The sequence below is a fragment of the Argopecten irradians genome, chromosome 11 (genome assembly GCF_041381155.1).
Source record: "Argopecten irradians isolate NY chromosome 11, Ai_NY, whole genome shotgun sequence".
NCBI classification, from domain to species: Eukaryota; Metazoa; Mollusca; class Bivalvia; order Pectinida; family Pectinidae; genus Argopecten; species Argopecten irradians.
This window is the reverse complement of record NC_091144.1, coordinates 17,919,083-17,942,518: the sequence shown is the minus strand read 5'-3', so window position 1 is coordinate 17,942,518 and position 23,436 is coordinate 17,919,083. Positions and strand designations below refer to the sequence as shown.

Sequence of the window (23,436 nt, the reverse complement as noted above, 5' to 3'; positions counted from 1 at the left end):
ATTACAGGCGTAAGCATTTTTGTTTTAATAAAGATTTCATATAGATGTCTTGGTAGTATTCTATAAAGTCAAAGCTGGCAACCCGGTCATATGACATTTTGTAACCATATAAACTTTCAACCCCGTATGCTAATGATATATTGCACCATTATAGCAAGTAGTTTGGAAAATCGGCAGAATTTGACGATGTTTCTAGGAATTCTCCAGTTATGTATAAGTGTTGGCAATGAATGATACGTTAAATGGAAAATAAACATTTCCGAAATACGGTCGTATATAATTTGTAACATGTGATTGGAATAAATGTGCTTTTTAATCCCTTAAAGTGAAGTGGGGTGCCGTAGGTTACGTGACCGAGTTGCCTACCCTAAACTATATTATTACCAAGGCACGCTGTCAGGTTATCGTTTTAGTCTGCTAATGCCCGTGAGTTTATCGACCCCGGTTTGGTCGTCAAAAAAAAGGAACATTGACTCAGTGTTTCATAAGATAAGGACACGTGTAACATATGATAGCCAATGGGAATAGTAAAACCTCAGAACATATCTAACACACTATCTTATTAATTTCAACTCTCTGATTGGCAGATTCTTATTCTTCATATACTATGTAAAAAAAAATCCGAGAATGGTGCGAAAATCCGACGTAATCATGACGATACAATAGAGACGTCGACGTTGCATGTTAATTTTTGAAAACAAAAATAATCAATCGGAAAATCAATAGAATCCCTAAGTTTAAACGTATTTTATGTTATCAAGTACACTGTAGTCTGAAAAGTTAATTATAAGTATTGATGGAACTATTTTTTAACTTCATAGGGGTATGAATGATTTTTTTGTTGGCAAACTGGCCCTGCAGGTAGGGCGTTAGAATTATACCTGCTGCCCCTATTGCATGATCGTAAAAGGCGACTAAATTTAGGATCTTTTCTTTTCTATTCTTCCTAACTGACTTTATCCTTCCTAATGCCTCCCTTGGCACCGCCTCACTTTTGGCCTTGAGTTGAGCGTTCGCCCCGGTGAGGAAGGCTCTGGGTTCTGTCCCCTGGCCGAGACACACCAAAGTCTGTAAAAGTGGTAGTTTCTGCTCCAGCTTAGCGCTCAGCAAAAAGGGAGTGGGACGACTGGTTCGCCCGTTGTCAGTATAATGTGACCGGGTGGGGTGTGTTGCTTGGTGTCTTCGGCGGCATGCTTCAGTGATATAGCACTAAAAAAAGGGCAAAAGTTCCACTATACAAGAAGACACAACATGAATATACCGCAGTCTCCCAAGACACGCACCTCACATAACATACACGCAACACACCGCATACATGGGAGGCCGTCCTTACATGACCATAGCTGTTAATAGGACGTTAATTAATCAAACAAACAAACAAACAAATTGTTGGCAAACACAGTTTCTTTCATACCTCTATGAAGTTAAAAAGTAGTAACATCAATACTTAAATAATCTAGATACTCACTATTTTATTCACAGGACCTCGTTACCCATTATCAGTTGAAGAAGTCTTTTCTACTAGATGAACCTGTAAAATCAGTGAAACATTTGAGCATGTTTACGAAAAAAAGGCGCAAATTAGATCTATCTTTCTCTCACTGACTTACAATTTGCCTGATTACAATTGAGGAAGGCTTGTTGTCCCGCAGACAACAATCAGGTGATGTGCTTAACAAGGTGGGATGACAGAGGTTTAAAGAACTACAACAGATCATGCCTTTCAGTATGGGGCGTTACACATAAATGGCAAATCAACAAACAAAATATGTGCAAGTTTAAAGCACTTTTCAAGATATATGGCGCGGAGCTGTGAGGTCAGAACGTTGTGTTGTGTTTGTATCTACTACAAGTTGTGTTGTGTTTGTATCTACTACAAGTCTTCCCAGTGTTGCGCTGAAAAGAGTGCTTATCCGTAGCACGCATATCTGTTAATTCAACATTTTCTTTGGCTTTAGACGAAGCCCTAGTGCATGAAATAGAACCCGAAAATGAACTAGAAAATGAAACAGATTTCGAACTTGAGGATGATTCTGAAAAGAACCCAGGAAAGAATCTGAATATGTATTGGAAAACAATTCATAAAATGGATCTGAATACGGATTGAAAGAATCCGGAAAGTGAATCAGAACGCGGATCGAAAAGTAATTCAGAAATTGGATCAAACAACGATTCGAAAAAGCATTGGGAAATCGGATATGAAAACTGATGCGTTTGCAACACCCTTTGGTTACTCTGCCGGACATTTGTATTTGTATTTTGTTCTGTCCCCTGGCCGAGACGCACCAAAGTCTATAAAAGTGGTAGTTTCTGCTCCTGCTTAGCGCTTAGCAAACAGGGAGTGGGACGACTGGTTTGCCCGTTGTCAGTATAATGTGACCGGGTGGGTTATGTTGCTTGGTGTCTTCGGCGGCATGCTTCAGTGATATAGCACTATAAAAAGGACAATAGTTCCACTATACAAGAAGACACAACAAGAATATACCACAGTCTCCCAAAACATGCACCTGGCACAACATACACGCAACACACCGCATACATGGGAGGCCGTTCTTACATGACCATAGCTGTTAATAGGACGTAAATTAATCAAACAAACAAACAAACAAAAAAAATATGCAAATTCACTTTAAATAGCTTTCGAACAAATTAATGCGGAAGATAATGGTATTGGCCAATGTTTTGCATGCCACATGTCACTTCCATATTTAGGTCGATAACAAGTGTACACGCATCGAGGCTAACATTAGATATCACTGTTGCTTAATGAAGTGCTGCGTAGATTGAATGATCATAGGGTTCGTTACATATTACTTGTTGTATTTTGTTGATTTTCGTTACCATGTCATTATGTTTACTGATATATATACTGCATTAAAAAGGAGCGTTTGTTTGACCGGATTCGACTTCACGAAAAGCTTAGACATTGAGTCCTTTTGCGTTTTGCCTGTTAAGTAAAACTTTACAGCTACATGTACATAACAATGTAATAGTCAATTGTAACACCTTATACCATAAAAAGTAAAATCTATTTATCACTTGTTGAAATAGTACTTAAACCTTAATGAATTGCCCCGTTCGGAATTTTAATTTCAACAAATTTTGTTGCAAATAAGATGCAAATGGATTTGGCATCAGGCAAAGCCTATATTAGCCACCTCCAAACAAATCCGGTATTGTACAATCATTAACAAATTAACAAAATATTTTAACCTTTAACATTACATCTTTAATGAATATCATGTTAGTGTATCTCTCCAAACTATCACAGTAGAAAGAAATCTAAAATAATCTTTTAGTTTCATATATGTAGTCTGATATAAATTGCAAATAAATATGTATTCATATCTTCATCACAATGGACACAGCCATTTAATGGATTTTGTTTTGTTAAAATGCGAATGGGGAATATTAGTGCTTTGGTTCTGAGTGTTCTGGGATTTTTTTTTCATTAAATAATGGCCATTTGAAAGGATAGGGTTTAGCTATTCCATCACCGAGGCCACAAAAACATGATGCAGAATTCCAATGATCGCGAAATAGATCGGAATTTAATTGTTAGAGGAATTTCTGAGCTGGCATAAATTTATATAAATTTAAAAAGGTATTTGTTACATCAGATTTCAATTACTATATTTATTAATATTAAAAAGAAGTTTTTTTTTAAATTGTGCAACAGAATTAACATTCGATAGATTTAGAGCGAAAAAATTAAATTCTTAAAGGTGCCTGGAAAAATTATAATATTAACTTGCAGTTCTGCACATATGAATATTAAAATATCTTGTCATCCTTAGTAGATATCTCTCATTTCCCGGCTGATCAATATGGTTGTACAATTTCTTCCAAATGCTGTGGAGCAAAAGCACGGAGTATCTTAAACATAAGAATAAGTTTGTGTTTTTGACGCCGATCAGAGAGAGATTCCCAAGCGAGTTCTTTATAAAGTATTTGTGGGAGTTACCCATGCGCAATGCCATTATAACCCTGGCGGCTTCTAATTATGCCCCGGTCACACATCCACGGAACATCTCGACGGTGCAACTGCGGATTGAATTTCACGGATGGCCCCGGAAAAAGCTAGTTTTAAGTGTCTGATACAGTTCCGATACGGCTTTGCAACGGTTTGTCTACGGGTCTTCACAAATGTAATGAGGGAAGTCAGCGAAGTGATCCCTTTGGCGACAAAAGTAAAACATATTGTTAAGGTGCACGGACAAATTGACCTTAAAAATCGTTTTCCTTGAGTAATCACAATACTGTAATCTAAAATAGGGAAAGAACATCAAAATGTCTAGTTAACGAAGAAAGGACTAAAATAGTTCCACATGTGCAGAGAACTCCTCCGGGAATTTCGATGCAGTATATTTGTAAAGTTGGTCGTATCACTTATGGAATACCTATGTCTTAGAATAATTGTTTCAATAAAATTGAGATATTCTATGGGCATACACCCATTTTACTTATACTCCTAATTGTGATCGCGATCCATCCAAAATCATCTTTATTCTCTGTGAAGCCCAGGTTACTCACTGACGGATCATCTCGACGGTGCCACTACGGAATTAAGTTCACGGATGGCCCCGGAAAAAACTGTTTTCAATGTCCAATACAGTTCTGATATTTCTTTCCAACGGTTTGTCGTGAATATACTGAGGAGAGGCAACACAACGAAGTAGCAAAAATGGAACATTTTGTTAAGATACAAACTCGTTTCCTTTAATTAATTACAATACTGAAATCTAGACGAGTGAAAGTACATCAAAATGTCTAATTAATGAAGCAAAGACCTCAGAAATTGACATGATTGTGTATATAATAACCTTAAATTTCTACATTGAGCGGCAGTAAGTGTTGTGATCCTATTTATTATATAATCCAATTGAGTTGGAAGATGAGACAGACTTCACTATTTATTATGATAAAGATGAACTATAAAACTACAAGTCTACCAAATTAATTTTATCAAATAACAATCAATTTACACATATCCCCCTAGAAACCGATAAACAGTTGTCATCGAATTGTACTCTCACCCTGTGGGCCACCTGCTATATTGTTGAGCATACATAAGCATACAGTGAATAAGATGACTAGGTCGTGTCTTGTCAGAAGACTGTGACTCCTAGGTGGTGTATGCCGTTAAGTGGCATTTCGTTTTAACAAAATAATAGCATATACTTTGTTAGCAAAACATGTTCATGCAGAAAATATGTCTAAATGAAAAAACATGAGCCATCAACCTGTTGTCTGTATTGTCTAGTGTGTTGGCCCGTTAATGACCCATTGTATTTAAAACAAAATGATAAAACAAAAGATAAAAGAGCCGTCTTCAACCTTTAACTTGATCAGGTAGCGTATATTGCCTAAATTGCCAGAAGTCTAAGGGATAGTCGTAAACGGAATTCCTCTGTATGTGACCTAGTAGATTATCTGCTTCATATAACTAGTTTGTCTATTCTTGTTTATATCTGCGAAGATTTAATATAAGATCTACGAAGGATAACTTTTTTTAATATATTTATTTATATCATGTATTTCAAACCGATAAGCAAATACTACTAACATGGATGAATCCTATGTAATTCTTTTGAATTATCACAATCGACAAGATTTAAATCAACAAAACACATATTTCTAAATGAAAGCTATGAAGCATGTGTACATATCTTAGTATAGACGAGAACGACAAGTACGGATCAATGAACTTTACACCATAAATATACACCTGCTGTGTAACAGGAGGCTTAATCAAAGCCATATGTTTCATTTTCCTTAACAAAAATAATGAAATATATATTGATTGGTACTCAATAGTTACTCTATATCAAATAAACTTTCAATAGTAAATCACCCAATTACAATACAATACAAGTGTCACATATCAATTTGTTTAAAAACAAAATGCAATAGTATTACACAAAACTAAAAGAAATGAATAAATAAAATTGAGACACAGCCTATATTACGAAGGCTTACGATTATTTGGTATGGTTTGTAATAAGCATGTATCTATTATCCATATTTAGTTAATTGGAAAAAAATGATTGATTCTTCTGCTACACATTTCATCACATAAACGAAGTCTGAAGTCGAGAAACAGCTGGTGAACCCACAGGTCAGTATCTCTTAGATATTTCACGAAGGTACGATAAAGTGTCTGTAACTGTGTACTATGTATGATCCTTAGTGACCATTAGTTTAGAAAAGATAAGAAGCACGGAACTAGGACAAATATACTGTGGCATCGTATCATCTCATTCACACATTGTCTGATTTGTTAGATTAAGCCCTCTGAATTCCGTGAACTCTATCTATTTTATACTTATGAACACTTAGATGATTAATATATGGCAGGCTTACCGGTAAGGCAATATAAAATGGCATGGCCAGTGTTCCACTTATAATGCAGACAAATGATGACGAAGAATGGTACCCATATATTTCGTTGTCAGTTTGTACTACATGTGTATGAACTCATGAGTTATTCCATATCAAGAATTTATGTTAACACTTATGACCCGACATCTGTACACGATTCTCTGCTTGATTCTAGACGGAACTCTGTTATAGGACATTAAAGAAACCCTGACTAGACAGGTGGTGTTCAGCAAGACATATACACATCAAAACATGTTGCTATAAAAATAAAATTATCTTAATTTTATTGAAGTATTTGAAAGTGACCCTTAGATTCAATTTCTTTATTTATCACCGACATTTAAGGAGGCACATTATTAGGGCCCCGCATCGAGATGCGGGTGCCCTATAGTAATCAGGTTGTCCGTCCGTCCGTCCGTCTGTCTGTCCGTCTGTCCGTTTTTTTTCTTTTGCACATTAATGATGGAAGGGAGTGGAGTATTTTCCCCATATTTTACATGATGATTCCCCATCCATCCTAGATCTGCTTGGTAATTTTTCAGGCTGAAATTAAATTAAAAAATCGGCCATCTTGGATTTTAACATTTAAAAAAATCACAATGTTGTTGCTCTTAACTGATAAACATTTTGTTATAACATTATGATGCAAAGTTGTTCAGAATTAAACAAGGAGTTGACTGTCCAAAGGTAAGGTCATGGGCCAAGGTTACTAAGTCAAAGGTCAAGGTCAAATTTTAAAAAAATTATTTTCTCATGAACATTTTGCTACAACATTTATAATGAAGCAGAGTTGTTCAGAATTAAACAAGAAGTCAACTCACCAAAGGTTTGTCTGACCAAAGGTAAGACCATGGGGTCACTGCATCAAAGGTTGACATTTTCCATTTTTGGACTTATTAACAATTTGTTATGACATAATAAATAAAATTATTCATTGCTTAATATATTAATTAAAGTCAATATGATTTGAATCAAAATGGCTACATGATATGATTAGATATACCATTCCACAGAGTTTATTTGCAGATACAACTCTTATGGAAAAAAACTTTTACATGATTAACATATTTGAGCAAGACCTTTATTCCCTTCCTTTCACATTTGTTATGTGTGTTTCTTCAGCAAACTATGAGGTTTACCTTGTTTAAAAGGGGTATTTGAGTTAATTGTATGCTCTTAATGTAATGTTAGCTTGGAATCAGGATTCAAGTTAAATACTTGGAAGACTTTTTCCAAAGAATTATAATAATGTACCATCATCGGTTTCCCAATTAATGTTGACATTAATTATTTATTAGCAACATATAGCTAACACGGAAGAATTCGTTGTCAAAATACTACTTTTTCACTTAAGCACGTCAGACACATAGCGGGGCCCTTTCTGACGTGTCAGTGTTCTAGTTGTCTATCGTCTTCGTAAATACACTGAATGGCATAAAATGACCAGTCGCTAATCATGAGCTTTGTATGTATGTTTTATCACGGTTTCTCGGAAGTCTTCTTAATAGCCTTCCGTGGAATCGGATTGTAATTAAAGCGACAGATATGGTGTCTAACGGCTAAAATTGATTCAGAATGTTGACACTAGAGCATTGAAATACACAGATAGTTAAAGTCAATTGACACCAAACATACCAGATATTTTGCTCACGACCAAAGAGATTACGCAACACGGAACATTTAGAATTTTGTTATTATATGGTAGTTACTCTGTTGTTACGAAATCCTTCTTTCAAATCATCGGACCTTATTATATGGAGCTGCTATTATATTAGGCTGTATAATAGCTCGATGGCGTAGGTAAGTATAAGTTTTATTTTTCTTTCAGTTGCCTAATGTAAACTAGACATGAACGTTATTGTATGGTATAAGTGCCAACATGTTTACTAGTGTGTAAGAAACTTCTAATTTATCTCATCATTGAATTGTGATAAAAGAATCTTAATTTTTTTTTTTACTTTAGAACAAAGCAGCAATGGCCGAATGAACTATCCAAAACTAATATATACAAATATTTTCACAGTGAAATAGGAACTAGAAAAGGCTGACGCGCTGCACGGAGATACGTTATAAGCCATGGGGTCAAGAGTATCTAGTCGGAGTGAAGGTAAGACGATGCCATCAATAACTAATCACAAGAAAATAAGCAAATAAATCAATAAAGATCAGACTTTGTAAGGATTAACTTTAACATAGTTTGCGTTATAGAGATATATCACAAAAACCTTATGTACTCAAAATAAACCACGAAGCGTTTATAATAAGAGTACACATAGATTGTTGTAATGTATCTCGGAAACATATATTCTCTCCATGTGGGTATTGCTGCATTATTGCCTGTTCTCTGCCGATACTTGCAAGCTATCACAATGGCATTTACTTTGAATTCCAACTAGCCTTAGATCATTAGTTGTAGCTACAACTTGTACAGAAAAATAATAAATACAGAAAGCTCAAAAGTCACTTTAGTCCAGAGAATATTTTTCTAAACATGACAGTAGTCATTGAGGTAAACATTGTAAGACGAGTCTCTGTCTCAAAGTATTATCGACGTGAAATGCTGATTATTATTAATATCATTACAAGCTAATCGATAGTTCATAATGTGTAATTCATTTTTCACTGCTTAAATAAAACGTGCGGCCACCAATACATTGAATACGACAATAAGTGGTTAGTGAATCTTACAATACAAGGTTTATTATAGTGCGGAACTTTGTACTCCTTTTTACTCCGTGGGGGATATATAATCGCCTTCACAAACAGATCCAACAATTCTATTCAGTGTATAATATCACTGAAACAATATGGAAATACTAAAGAAAGAAAAATTATTCGGACAACTATTTTACAATACATACATGTACCTTTGTCATGGCCAAGAAAAGATACAACAATGCAAGAATTTTGATATATTGAAATATGACGTTATTTTGTTGAATGTGACGTCACTTTTTAGCGGGACTGGTTGAAGTTTCGTTTACTTCTTCAAAAAAGTGACATTACTGGAAGGGTCAAATTATCAAATATACCATATGGAATGAAAATAATAAATTAAACTTTAAGACTGAAAACATATTGATTATCGATGTTGTTCCGCTTCTTTTAATGATTTGAAATTCGCAAAATGAACTATATCAATGGTAATAAACACCGTAGTGATAAAGACCTCCTACGTATGGCGACATTGAATACTTTCATTAGGAAAACAGGGAAACAATAAAATATGTTTTTTTCTGCAAAGAAAGCTACAACATTTTCATTTGGCCAGTAACCATTAACTAAATTATAAATGGCGCCACATCTATGAATTGTGTTATTTTGTATCCCTTAAGCGTATAGTTCATAATGCATCATAGACGGATAATACTGTTTTCGATACCTAACGCCTTATCAACGTATTGTTTAAATGATCTGTTCCACTGAACACTCCATTTAGTATTTTCAAACAAAAGACCATGGCCATTCTTCAATCTCAAATTAGGTCACGTATTGTTGCAAGTACTCGGAGCTCTGATTATGTCTTTCGAGGAACTAAATTGTCGACCAAATTAATATCTGTTAATACTGGTAAATTCAATACATCTGTAAAAAGGTTTAATCTGGCATTACTACATAAAACCCAATACACAGCCGTAGTACAGATATACCGGGTCACTACCTCTCAACTATCTTCAACTACGTCTCGCAACAAAATTAACATTGTATTGTAAAATGCTAACCATGTATCTCTATACCGCAAGTACTCGGAAGATATCAGGATTTCTTTCGAGGAACTAAATTGTTAACTGAGTGGTTGTATCTGATCTGTTAATATTAATGTTGGATCAAAAGACAATGGCCAGTTTCCAATAAGGTCATGTAGTGTATTATCGCACGTACTCGGAAGCTTGGAGGATGTCTTACGAAGAACTGATTTGTTAACCAAATTAGTATCTTACTATTTATTCTTGATGTATGTCAATACATCTGTAAAAAAGATTTAATCTGGTACCTCTCAACTATCGTAACCAGCGCTGTGTGAATTAAAGATATATCTCTGTTAATCTTCTTTATTAGTTCACGAGTACTACGATTTCGTCAGTAGATTGGAATGTGACCATGTTCCTTAGGTAATCATAACATCACATTCCCTTCTATTGTTTTAAGGAAAGCATTTGTTTGCAACAGATATGCTCATCTCATTTGATATGTACTAATATGCCCGACCATTGCACCGATTATAAGCCCATTTGAATTCTTGGTTTTGGTTTGTTAATTATTATAACGTCCTTATAACAGCCAGACATATTTAAGGACGGCTTAACGTTAATGTTGTGTCTTGCGTGATTTGTTTCTGAACTATTTTAGAACCAATCATTAGCACAGAAGCGAGCAGGTGACTATCTAGCAGTTGGACAATTTAGGGTTGGTATGATGATTTCTTGAAAAATATTAATCGAAGCTTTCTCAAATCAAGTCGTAGGAGTAACTTCCATTATCAAATTCGAGACCAATCAAATCATATTATTGAATATTTACATTGTCATATCACAATACCTTAATGTTCAGCTAAAACCCAATAATTGATAATTTCCAATATACACATTGACAGTTTGGCACTGGCGTACTATTGCCTCTGTTCAAGAGGTCCCGAAAAAATTGAGTTTACATTAGTGTGATTATTCACTGAAGAATATTAAAATAAATTTAAAATTGATCAACATGAAAGTGATTTCTGATAAAAATATTTGAAATGGGTTGAACTATGTTATTTATTGTTTTATATCCGGTTTATCGATAGGACTTTTTCATATACTTTAATTATTTAGTCTCTTGTTCAATGGTCCATATCGGAAGTGAATGACACTCAGTATTTCCCACAAAATCACATAGGCTTTCAATCGAATGCTGTTTATTTAGGCATTAATTGTCATATATTTCAAATCTATCGCTGTGTATCATACATTGGGTGATCTAGCATATTTGGTTAGCGCACCATTCAATATGCTAAAACACCCAACGTATGTCAAAAATATGACAACCAATGCTTTACTGTTAACTTTTATTTTGACGGTTCGTTTATTTTCTCGCTATATATTACAATATTTCAAAGTGTTCATTTCAGGGTTTCGGCAGTGTTTGGTTTATTTTAGAGCTCCTATCACCTATCACCACAATCCCAAACAGAACATAATAAAATCATGGAGTATTTCCATATATATCTACTGGTATATCTGTTAGACACAGCGAAGTGGGAAAGAATTGGCCAAATATGTATTTTTAAAAGCATGCGGAACCTAATAGTTCTTTGAACTTCATTTTAGTTTCAGAAAAGAGTAAAAGCCAGGAGAAGGAGTTAATAGAAGAACCACAGTTAGGTAAGGGTAGACATCCTTCTCGTGTGAGGAATTCCGGTATCTCTCTTAAATAAATTAATAACGTTGAAAATATGTTAAAGGTATAATTTGCATTTGATCGTCTGCTGCTTCGTGTTTTCTTACATGTATGTCTGTATGTCTGCACTTGTATACTTATTTAGGAATTGTATATTCCTGAAATTTGTAGAAGTTATGCATATTCATTGTGTTTCTCCTCAGTCCTCTGATATCCCTTTGCTTATTATAATAATTGTAATAATATCACTTTAGCTAGTTTTGCTTTCTTTTTAAATTGCATTATATTGTGCTCTTTGCTATATGAATTATATGACCTAATGGCTTGGTTCTGATATACGACTCAATAAAAAGATAATTGCATTGTCACAGGGCTATAAACATGTCCCTCAGTACGTGTATTAATGTAGTTGTAAATGTCAGACGGACCCTCCTTGATTGTATTGTGTAAACGTTCCAATGACTAGTTATCTAAAAACGTCTCTTGTTACTAGTTTATATTGGTTCCATTATTACACTTTATTCGTGATGACAGCTTAACCACTGTCTCAGGAGCCTTAATACATCAATATGATAAAAAAAGCATTCTTAGTACACTCTGTTGTGTTTTAACAAAGAACAAGTTTATATAACTATGTGATCCCAACGCGATATGTATATATGTATTTATTTAATTTTGTTAATTACAGTAACTCTTACTAACAGCTAATGTCATTAAAGGACGTCTTTCCATTTATGCTATGTGTTGCAAAGGTCTGGATATTTTTGGAAACTGTGGTATATATCTGTGATTTTTCTCCATTCATACTGTCAGAGTGCTTACCAGAACCCATAGCTTTCCTCACAGAAACGAGCACTTAACTTAAGGCCAATGGATGACAGTGTCAAGGGCGATGTAAGAAACACAACAGTTAGGGAAATATATTTAGGTTGTATTGTTGACTGTGAAATTAACGTCCTATTTACAGCTGAGGCGATATATTAACGGATTCCTCTGTATGTGCCTGTTTATGTTTTGGAAGGCCAAAATAAAAAATAAAATCTTTTTACCAATTTGAGTCACCTTTAACAATTGTATAATGAGGTAAGCAGGTACCTTAAGAAAAAGCCGTGCCTGCTGTCTAATCCTCTTCACTGTAAATAATATGTCAATCAATTTAAGCAGGTACAAATCAGTCTACTAAATAAGTGTTGATAAGATGCGACCATCGTCTACATGGACTAATATCATGTAGTCATTCTCTTCTCTATTTTCTATACAGCACATAAGCGGCATAAAACGACATTAGTTTTATAATTTCGACATATAATATAAATGAGATATGTTGTTTGGCACTTCTACTTTAAAATTGGCAATAGGCAAGTTTAATTTTAGCCATTAGTCGCTATATAGTTATGGCCTGTGTTTTCTTTGTTTTCTACGTTATAAAGTTATGGCCTGCGTTTTCTTTGTTTTCAACGTTATCACTACACGATCAGCTGAACCAAGATAAAACGAGAAATTAAATTCTCTGTTTACCAGTCTCCAATTTTCTCTTAGTGTTAAATTTGTATGTTGATACTGTGTTTGGTTAATAATTTCAGATGAAATTATTGTTGTTGACGTGTGTGAATGCATTCCAATTTTGTGTTATATTAACAGGAGACGTTCCTCACCTACACTTAACGTCCGCTGTGACTTCTATCAAGGAAGGAAGCGATGCCATCCTACGATGCACAGTTAAAGCAGAGCCTCCTGCGAACACTGTCTGTTGGTATAAGGAAAATCAAAAGATTGGAAAAGATGATAAAAAGTACACAGGAATCAATGAGCCTTCTTTAGGGATAATTAACACAAGTTAGACGACCGACGAAGCTACGTACCACTGCGAGGCGGAGAACGTACACGGAAGAGGACGCAGTCAAGACGTCTCTCTTAAGGTCTTACCTATAGGCTCAGGTATTCTAACCTTTAAACTTGGAGTTTTCATATAACGATTTCGATGAATTATTTGGTAATAAACAGATGTGTTCATTTGATGAATACACATGTATATATGTTTATTTATTTATTTATGCTCATGTTTTACAACATATTGCACTTTTCCGAATGGTTAGCAAAGAGTTCATTAAATACTGTTTTCTATAACAACAATATAATCTCAATAACCGAATGTCAGTTTGCTTATATTAGCTTTAAAAGATGGGATCCACTTCAGCTATTTTTAATTAATTTGATTTTTATCAAAAGTTTATAAATTATTTATATCATGCTTGACAATAATTTGACTTTACCTTAGCATTGTGTGGTGATTTGATAATGGTTGCTTCAACATAAAAGGATAAAGTTTTTCATCAGTGATGAGCTATAGCAATCAATATTGAAGAACTGTCACTTTGAAAGAAGTTGCTTTGAACGATCAAGCAAATAAATCCATTCTTTAGTTATTGCAAGCGCACTATATAACTGACGTTAACGTTAGTTGTATTTGAAATTAGCAAAAGGATATTTTAAATCAGACATAGAGAAGAGAAGGCTCTTTTTTCTCTTGTGCCAAAGCATGTTGTTTTTTCTGACAGGCAAACCTCCACAGCTCTCATTTCCATCTACAAAGATTACAACAGGAGAAGGTGGTAATGTAATTCTACGATGCACAGTTGAGTCCGACATCCCAACGACAGAAATCAGCTGGTACAAGGGAAACAAGGAAATACCCAATGATGGTTTGAAGTACATAGGAAGCAATACACCTTCGCTTGTAATTGTGGAACTTAAGAAAGATGACGATCAAGGCACCTATCACTGTGAGGCAGAGAACATAAATGGAAGAGGGCGCAGCGCTGATCTCGCCCTGGAGATATCACCCACAGGTAAAATGATACTATAAGTTTGATAAGTACTAGTAACCTTTCAATATCTTTATTCGACCCAGATTTTGCTATTATAATGCTATTTGTCAGTATAAGAAGAGATGGGTCTAGAGAGGTGAATGAATTTCGATTTTAACGTTGTTTCCGTAGGCCCTACTCCAGACATCACCTATCCGTCTGCTAAGGTTACTACACGGGAAGGAGATAACGCCGTGCTGAGATTTGCAATTTCATCAGATATCACTACAGATATATCCTGGTACAAAGAAGACACTAGAATAGATCATGATGACATGAAGTACACAGGGAGCGATTCACCTTCCCTTGTTATCACGGATATTATCAAATTTGCCGACGAGGGCAACTACCATTGTGAAGCGAAGAACTTGTATGGCAAAACCCAAAGCCAAGACGTTTTTCTACAGGTGTTGCCGAGAGAAGGAAGACCAAGGACAGGTAGGGGTGACACTGACTAAATATATATAATCATGGTGAATACTTATCGCAATACACCTCTCGGCTAGAGAGAAGTTCTCTCTAGCTCGGTCTGTTGAGCGCAAGACTAGTAAAATATAAAAACGCACGGCAGATATTGCTCGAAATAATCATGACCTGAATATAATGGATTTTTTTCGTTCATACGAATAACATCGTGATTGTTACCATGTAAGTCATTTGTAAGTTTCATCCAAAATAGTCTGCTTGTTGATCGATCATACATAATTTTCATTTTGAATAAAAGATAAAATATATTTAAATGATATACAGTAACAATATCGTGACTTTATACATATTTTGTAGAAATAGTAGAAGTCGATGAAGACACAAAAGATGTTTACAAAGTAAACACAAAGGTAAAAGAAATTCATTACAGACTTGTCAACGAATTAGCTGGCCACTTCTCTCCTGATTTACCAGGAAACATTTGGCGGCAGCTTCTCACATTTCTGGAGCCGTACGTTGATAAAGTGTCACTTTATGCTGAAAGTGTGAAAGACATGCAGACTCTATGCGCTAATCTACTACAGAAAGGCGTCATTCGCTTTGGAGATTATAAAATACTTCATGACGCTGTGCACCAGACCGACGTTCGTGCCGCAACTTTGATAGCTCAAGCATCAACTGATATCAATGAACTGTTTCAAAGAGGTATGTCACGATTAAAATCGAAAGCATCGTTAACCAATTAGTTGAAATCGATCAGTTAACTTTCACTTATCTGCAATTCTTGGAAAAAGTATTCTTACTCTCTTAATAATCTTCTGCTGTTGTTATAATAATAACATTTTTGTTATGAAAGCTTAGTAATTAACAATATTATTGTAATAGGGGGAGAGAAGAAACAAGCATGAAAAATAAACACCGTTATCCATTCTAATGAGTAATTCTTAATAAAATAAATGTTTTGTATATATATATTTTTCATTTCAAACATAATGATATCGATGCTATATTATCCCTGCTATCTAGCAGATTCAGCGTCATTAATGCAACAATACGCAATTTTGATCAAGAAATTTCCATTGTTTTTAAAGTCAGACTCATATTTTTTCAGGAATGCCAGATGAGGCATCTGCAATCTTCAAGATTAACTTGAAAAACAATTCTAAGGTCCCGCCTAAATTAGGATCCCACTGGAAGACAGAAGTGGCAAAAAAATACTATATAAACGAAAAACGGCTTGTCTTTTCCGAGGGTAGGTGTTTGTGGGTATTCTCTCACGTTCAAGCATCTATGAACATACGATCCTCTACTTTGCATACATAAGGAAAAAAACAAGAGGTCCATGGAACCGTAACGGTCATCTGACTCATGGCACAAAACAACAGAGTCACAGTATAAAGTAGTGATTAACAATTAATATAAGCAATACAAGGAACTCCTTTGTTGAATATGTAAGATTCTGAAATAGGTAAAGGTCATTTGTTGAACAAACTTGGTAGTCCTTTATCCATATATGGTTGTAACCCATTCAAGGATTAAGGAGGAGTCAGACTTTAGAGCCAAATTTCAGCACAGCTCCCATTTTGGACCCCCGCCATTCTATCCCCATGGGTCTTACCTCGGTCCTTTATAAAATATGATTGTCCTCACCTAAAGTTCCCCCTTCTGAGCCCGCCCATTTGTCCCCAAGGATCAGATCTAACTTATTTTATATCAAAATATGATTGTCCTTCCCTAGTGATCTTTCACACAAAATATGGATGCATTAATCCGTTCGAGGGTTAAGGAGGAGTAGACTTTTTAAGCCAATTTCATCAAAATTCCCCCTTCTAAGCCCGCCCTTCTGTCCCAAGGGGTCGGATCTAACTTGTTTACATAAAATATGACTGTTCTTCCCCTATGATGTTTAACACAAAATATGGATGAAATCCACTTAAGGGTAAAGGAGAAGTGGAAATGTAAAACTAAAACATGTACTCATTGTAACGGACACCAATACATAATCCCCAAACGACCCTCTCCCTCCCCATCCCCACCTGCAACAAATCAAGAATGTAGTTGCTCAGTGTATGATTATCTTGAAAGAAATTTTGAGGTACTTACATATTCAATGAATTGCAGACGAAAATTTGAAAACAGGAGGTTGGCCCAGTGACAATCCTTCAAATTTTTTATCATATTGATCAGCTTCCTGTAATACCCTATTATACTAATTTTCATTGAAATCAGAGACCGAAAAAAAACAGGAAGTTGGCCCAGCGGCCATCTTGGAATATCACAATCTTAACAAAAATCGTCTATCGCTAATAATGATAATTTAGCCGACGCATATAAGTGCAATGGGTTTGAGGATATTGGCAAATGCTTCATGAAACTCCACCTCCAGATATCGGGTGTACAAGCCGACGTCGAGTGTCTAAAGACAAAGGTGTCCAATTTAGAGCAGTTCGCGGAGCACTCAAATGAAAGTATACGGACTATCCATGAAGAGACTATTCCTAACATCGAGGATAAAATCGCAGCGGTAGATAATGAGAGAGTGAAGCTTGACATGTGGGGGAGAAAATGGAACTTGATTATCAGAGGTGTAAAGGGCGATTCGAAAGAAAATCCCAGAAATACTGAGAAGGTTGTAAGAGAATTCCTCATCACAACCTTGAAAATGGAGGAATCATTTTCTAAAACCGTTCTCTTGACAGCCGTCCACAGACTCCAAGGAGGCTCTGAAGGATGTCCTAACATCATTATTAGGTTGAGTAGCCTTTTGGACAGGGACGACATCATGAACGCCGCATATAAACTAAAAAGGGGTTCCGGTTTCAGCGTGATCCCTGATCTGCCAAACGTCGTAAGTAAGCGTCGGTCTTCCCTGCTTGAAAAACGCTGGAAAATGCCCCCACGGGAAAGGAACAATTACAAGCTGATATATAGAAAGGACCACCCGTTTGTAGAATTGGTTGAGAAACGTCATCGATAATTAAAAAAAAAAGACCAAGTGATTCAAATCTGAACTTATGAAAATAAAAAAAATAAAAAGATATGTTATACATACTTTTGTACATGGTCCTTTTAGAATTTTGTTTTCTAAATAAGTACATTGCGTTATTCTATAAAATGTTACCTGTGTAAGAATTACAAAATACTTTGATACATTAAATAATTCTATTTAAATCTCATTTTTCACACTTGACTGAATAATAAATATGTAAACTTTCTCTGAGCTTATATATTGAAAAAAAAATGACTGTTCAAACAAGGAATTATAAGTGAGAATATACGTCCTTGGTTCAAAATAAGATTTTTTTTCTTAAATTGTTGCGTGACTTACTGTTTGGCAAGGGAGGGAACTTTGTAACGCTTTACATGCACAGTATATAATATTATATGTATATAGTATTTTAGACAATTAGTCTGATTTATATAAAGCTCCACCATAAAAATATGAACAATGGTAAACATACAGGTTGATTCTTGGAAATAACAGTTTAGTGCAGTACTTTTGTGTAGGCGGATTACTGACGTCTTTCCCACCATGCGAATCTATATTTAGTGTTAACTCGGCATCAATTTCCGAATCAAAGCTAGTTTTTAACTTTAACCTTAAATGATAAAATATATATTGAATTGTAATTGAAAACTGCTTGTTCTTTTTTGTTTGTCATGAGTATTATGTTACGAAAACTAATTAATGAGAAGTTTATGTGTTGGCGCTTTCATTGAGCCGACTAAAAAATGAGTTGTCATTTAGTGATGCCAAACAGAGTTATCTGTACTTCCGGCGTAAACAGCTAGGCTATGACACGAGGATTGGTACATCATGTTTTTTATTGTATGTAAGTCGCCTATCTATATGTATGTTGGCAGGTCAAATTGAAAAGTGGAATCAAATTGAAATCTTCTGCATTCTATGTATATAAAACCGAAACAGTGACTTGAATAATAGCTTTTTTATAAGTATTTTTCGCTGTTCTTATGAACTCAGACACGTGTGAATTATTTGAAGATTATGATATTTATACTAAGATACAATACATTAGGCCGTTTACATACAGATGTACCTGGTATCGCTGTAAGCCATAGGCCAATTCAAAAGGGAAAATATCACATACTATTATTATTACGATTATCATTCGTTGTTATTGTTCTGTTTAAATATGAACCGAAACTTACACACGTACTTTTATTTATTTAGCTATTTTAATAATCAGTATAATGTAATTGTAACTTCTGACTTACTCAATCGTTTTCAGAAGTACATTTGTAGTTATTGTTGTACGAATTAATGAAGACAGTACTGGTTAAAGAGGTTTGAAAAATTCTTCATCGTCTCATTTAAACTTTTAATATTTTTTTCTTTGCTTTGTTTCTTTTTTTTGGTATTGAGCCTGGATTGAGTGGTAGCTAGTACATAATCTTCATAACCGAGGAGATGTTAAGTAAATATGAGGACAAGGAATTCGTAGTTTGCTTTACTTTGTCGCTCTGCTATAAATATTTGCTCTTTTTATATGATTGGGAACAGGGAAGGAAAATACTTAAATATGTAAAATCAGTTACATTTCGTTTTTCTATGTTTTTTCAAATACAAGGTACAAGTCCAAAAGCTGTAAGAATGTGCTAGGTCATGAGAACAAACAATTTGTGGTAGTTACAGTAAAGATATATTGTTGTTGGCATAAGCTTTTGATCAATATCTGTCAATCTAATATCTTAATATAGATTATAAATATATTATGGATGTAATTGAAAATATGATAGAGCAGTTTAAATTGTAGAGGTTTATAGCCTCTGATTCTGTGAAGCGAAGAGACATTTTCGAAAAGTATAAAAAGAAAGTGATATCATATTCCTGATCGATACCCATTCAACTGAAGAAGTAGAAAAAAAATGGAAAGATGAATGGGGTTATAACAGGCAGTGTTTTAATTCATATTCCTCAAATAGTCGTTGGGTTGGGATTCTTTTTAATAACACTTTTGTTGCGTATATAAACTACTGTCTATTACCCGAGACAAAACTGGAAATATTCTTATTCTTGACATTGTACTTGCTTCTTCTGATAAAAACATAACTCTATTGGCTAGTTTATGGCCCAAAATGAATACCAATGTTAATTTTTATCATTATCTTTCACAGCCAGCTTCAATTGCGACAGAACACCAATTTCTTTTATTTTAGGAGGAGATTGGGAAAGCTCCACAGAGTATAGTATGAATAATACCAAAGAATTATGTTAACAGAAATAATATAGGGAAAAACGAAAATGAAATTCTTGCCATGTATAAAAGGAACTGATTTGAGTGCATTATTGAGATATATTGGAAAAAACAAAAATACTGATAACCCATTTATATACACTTAGCAACGAGTACCACATAGAAAACAAGCAGGGTTTTAGAATTATTTTTTAAATATCTTCAGATATATATCTACCCTTTTGTTTTGTAGTTCTAAAATTTGAGTTCAAGCTATCGTTCTGACCATTCACCCATATTTATTAGAAATTAAAATTTGTAAGAACCAAACTTCAAAAGTGCGGGGAACATTTGAAGGTTTAATAATAGTCTGCTGGGTGACCCAGAAGTATGTAAATATTGTTATAAATTGTATTCAGAGATACCATAAACATTTATGCTATTAATCCAGAAGAAGATGACCAAAATTTAATTAATTATACAATAAGCCATCAATTATTGTGGGAAACTATGAAATTAATGATTAGAGGAAAAACAATTGCTTATTCTTCATTCAAAAAAAAGGAAAGAGAGAAAATAGAAAAAAACTTGAGCAAAAACTTGAAAGTTTAAATCATGAAAAGGAAAGAAGGGCTAAAAGTCATTGAGGAGGTTGAAAATGAATTGATACTTATTAGAGAAAGTAAAATAAAAGGTATTATAATGAGAGCCAAATCCCAATGGAAAGTCGAAGGTGAGCGAAGTTCTAAGTTTTTTTTGTAATCTAGAGAAAAGGCACTACCAAGAAAAAATTATACCAAAGCTTTTAAAAGATACTGGTGATGAAATTACAGATCTACAAGATATTTTAAATGAACAAAAACATTATTATGAATGTCTCTACTCTAGTACCACTAATGACAATGAAACAGCAAATACAGATAATTTATTTTTTAACAATGATAATCCTTTTATAACCAAACTCTCTGTTGAGCAACAAAATATTCTAGAAGGTGATATTAATTATGACGAATGTCTTAAATCATTAAAAAATATGAATAATAATAAGTCACCAGGTTTGGATGGGTTTACTGTGGAATTTTATAAATTTTTCTGGGCTGATATTTATAACTTTTTGATAAATTCTTTTAATCAAGCACATGAACTTGGTATGCTCTCAATTAGTCAACGTCAGGGTATGATAACTTGTATCCCGAAAGAAGGTAAGTCAAAATTATATCTTAAAAATTGGAGACCCATTACTCTATTAAATGTAGACTATAAGATTGTATCATCAATTATTTCTAATAGATTTAAAATAGTATTAAATAGTATCATCAGTGAAACTCAAAAGGGGTTTTTAAAAGGTAGATATATTGGGGAGTGCAGTAGAATAATTAATGATTTGATATTTAAAACAGAAAAAGAGAATATCCCAGGTTTACTTTTGCTAATTGATTTTGAAAAAGCTTTCGATTCTTTAGACTTTAATTTTATTTTGAAAACTCTCTCTTTTTATGGTTTTGGTCCTTCTTTTTTAAATTGGATAAAAACTTTTTATAATGATAGTTCATGTTGTGTGACAAATAATGGTCATTGTTCTGAATTTTTTAAAATTTCTCGTGGAGTTAGGCAGGGTGACCCCATCAGTCCATATATTTTTATTCTTTGTGTTGAAATTTTAAGCGCAACAATTAAATTCCATCCTGATATACAAGGTATCACAATAAATCACTCTGAATATCTAATTAATCAATTTGCTGATGACACTTCCTTCACATTATCAGATGATCCACACTCTATGAATATTGTTCTTGATATTTTACAGGATTTTGGCCATATATCAGGTCTTAAGATAAACATTGAAAAAACCCAGGCAATATGGATTGGGGCAAAAAGGGGTTGTGGTGAGGAAATACTTCCAGAAAGAAATTTAAGCTGGAATCATCAAGGGAAATTTAAATTACTTGGCATTTCATACAATCTCCAATCAGAAAATATATTTTATGATAATTTTGTTCAAAAATTAACTTCTGTTAAAAGACTTCTAAATGACTGGTCCTTTAGAAATCTTACATACATTGGTAAAGTAACTGTAATAAAAAGTCTAGCTCTACCCATTTTTATCCAATCAATGACAGTTTTACCTGATCCGCCTCCTCAAATTGTGCAAGAACTCCAGAAGTGTTTTTTTTTGAATTTATTTGGAACAATAAAATAGATAAAGTAAAACGAAAAGTAATGTATGGGGATTATGAAGAAGGTGGACTACGAGTTCCGCATATTTTAACTTTTTGTCATGCTTTGAAAATGTGTTGGATAAAAAAACTAATAGACCCATCAAATTGTTCTCCATGGAAGTCACTTCTTTTAGATGATATTGAAGCTTATGGAGGGGACAAGGTCTTAAGGCTAAGAAAAGAAGGGATTTTGGAAATAAGTAGATCTTTAAATACTTTTTGGAAAGAAATTTTTAAGATATGGGCTGAGCTAAGTGGAGAGGAACTCCCCACAACCCCAGTTTTAGTTGCCTCACAACCATTATGGTTAAATAATTTCATTAAGATTGATAACAAAACTTTTTTCTACAAACATTGGTGTGAAAAAAATATTTTTTTTATTAATGATTTGATAGAAAACAATGTACTTGTAACTTATGAAAGGTTTTGTGATAAATATAACCTGACAATTAATTTTCTTGAATTTTATAGTGTAATGAATTCAATTCCAAGGCAATGGAAGAGTATATTGCTTGAACAGGAAAATGACTTAATCAATTTGAATCAAAACAAATTTATTCAATATCTTAAGAAATATGATAAGATTACAAATACTTTTACCATCTTATGCTAAAACCGATTATTGAATATCCACTTAAAAGTCAAAATTCATGGCAGGAGATTTTGCATGTCAACATCCCAAGAGAGGTTTGGAATAAGATTTTCATCATACCTTATAATGTTACAGATGATATAAAACTTCAAAACTTTCAATTTAAATTTCTCCATAAAATATAATATATACCAATTGCAAATTAATGCAATGTAAAATGAGTGAAACAGAAAGATGTTCTTTTTGCAAAGATGGTCGAGAAACACTCATGCACCTCTTTTGGGAATGTTGCCATGTTCAATCTCTTTGGACATCCTTTTTGAATTTATTAAAATCAAACTATGACATTGAGCTGGGCAGAGACCCAATGATAATGGCTT

At 34.1% G+C, this 23,436-nt stretch overlaps 1 protein-coding gene and 1 pseudogene across 1 annotated transcript; both read left to right on the top strand.

Moving 5' to 3' along the window:
• The first annotated feature begins 14,296 nt into the window (after window positions 1–14,296).
• On the top strand, window positions 14,297–15,082 carry LOC138334443 (limbic system-associated membrane protein-like). Its single transcript, XM_069283106.1, has 2 exons — window positions 14,297–14,606; window positions 14,757–15,082. The coding sequence occupies exons 1-2, from the start codon at window positions 14,297–14,299 to the stop codon at window positions 15,080–15,082; spliced, it is 636 nt and encodes a 211-aa protein (XP_069139207.1).
• A 2,336-nt stretch (window positions 15,083–17,418) lies between these two features.
• The window catches only part of LOC138334442 (peroxidase-like protein), a 19,043-nt pseudogene continuing 13,025 nt past the window's right edge, over window positions 17,419–23,436 (top strand).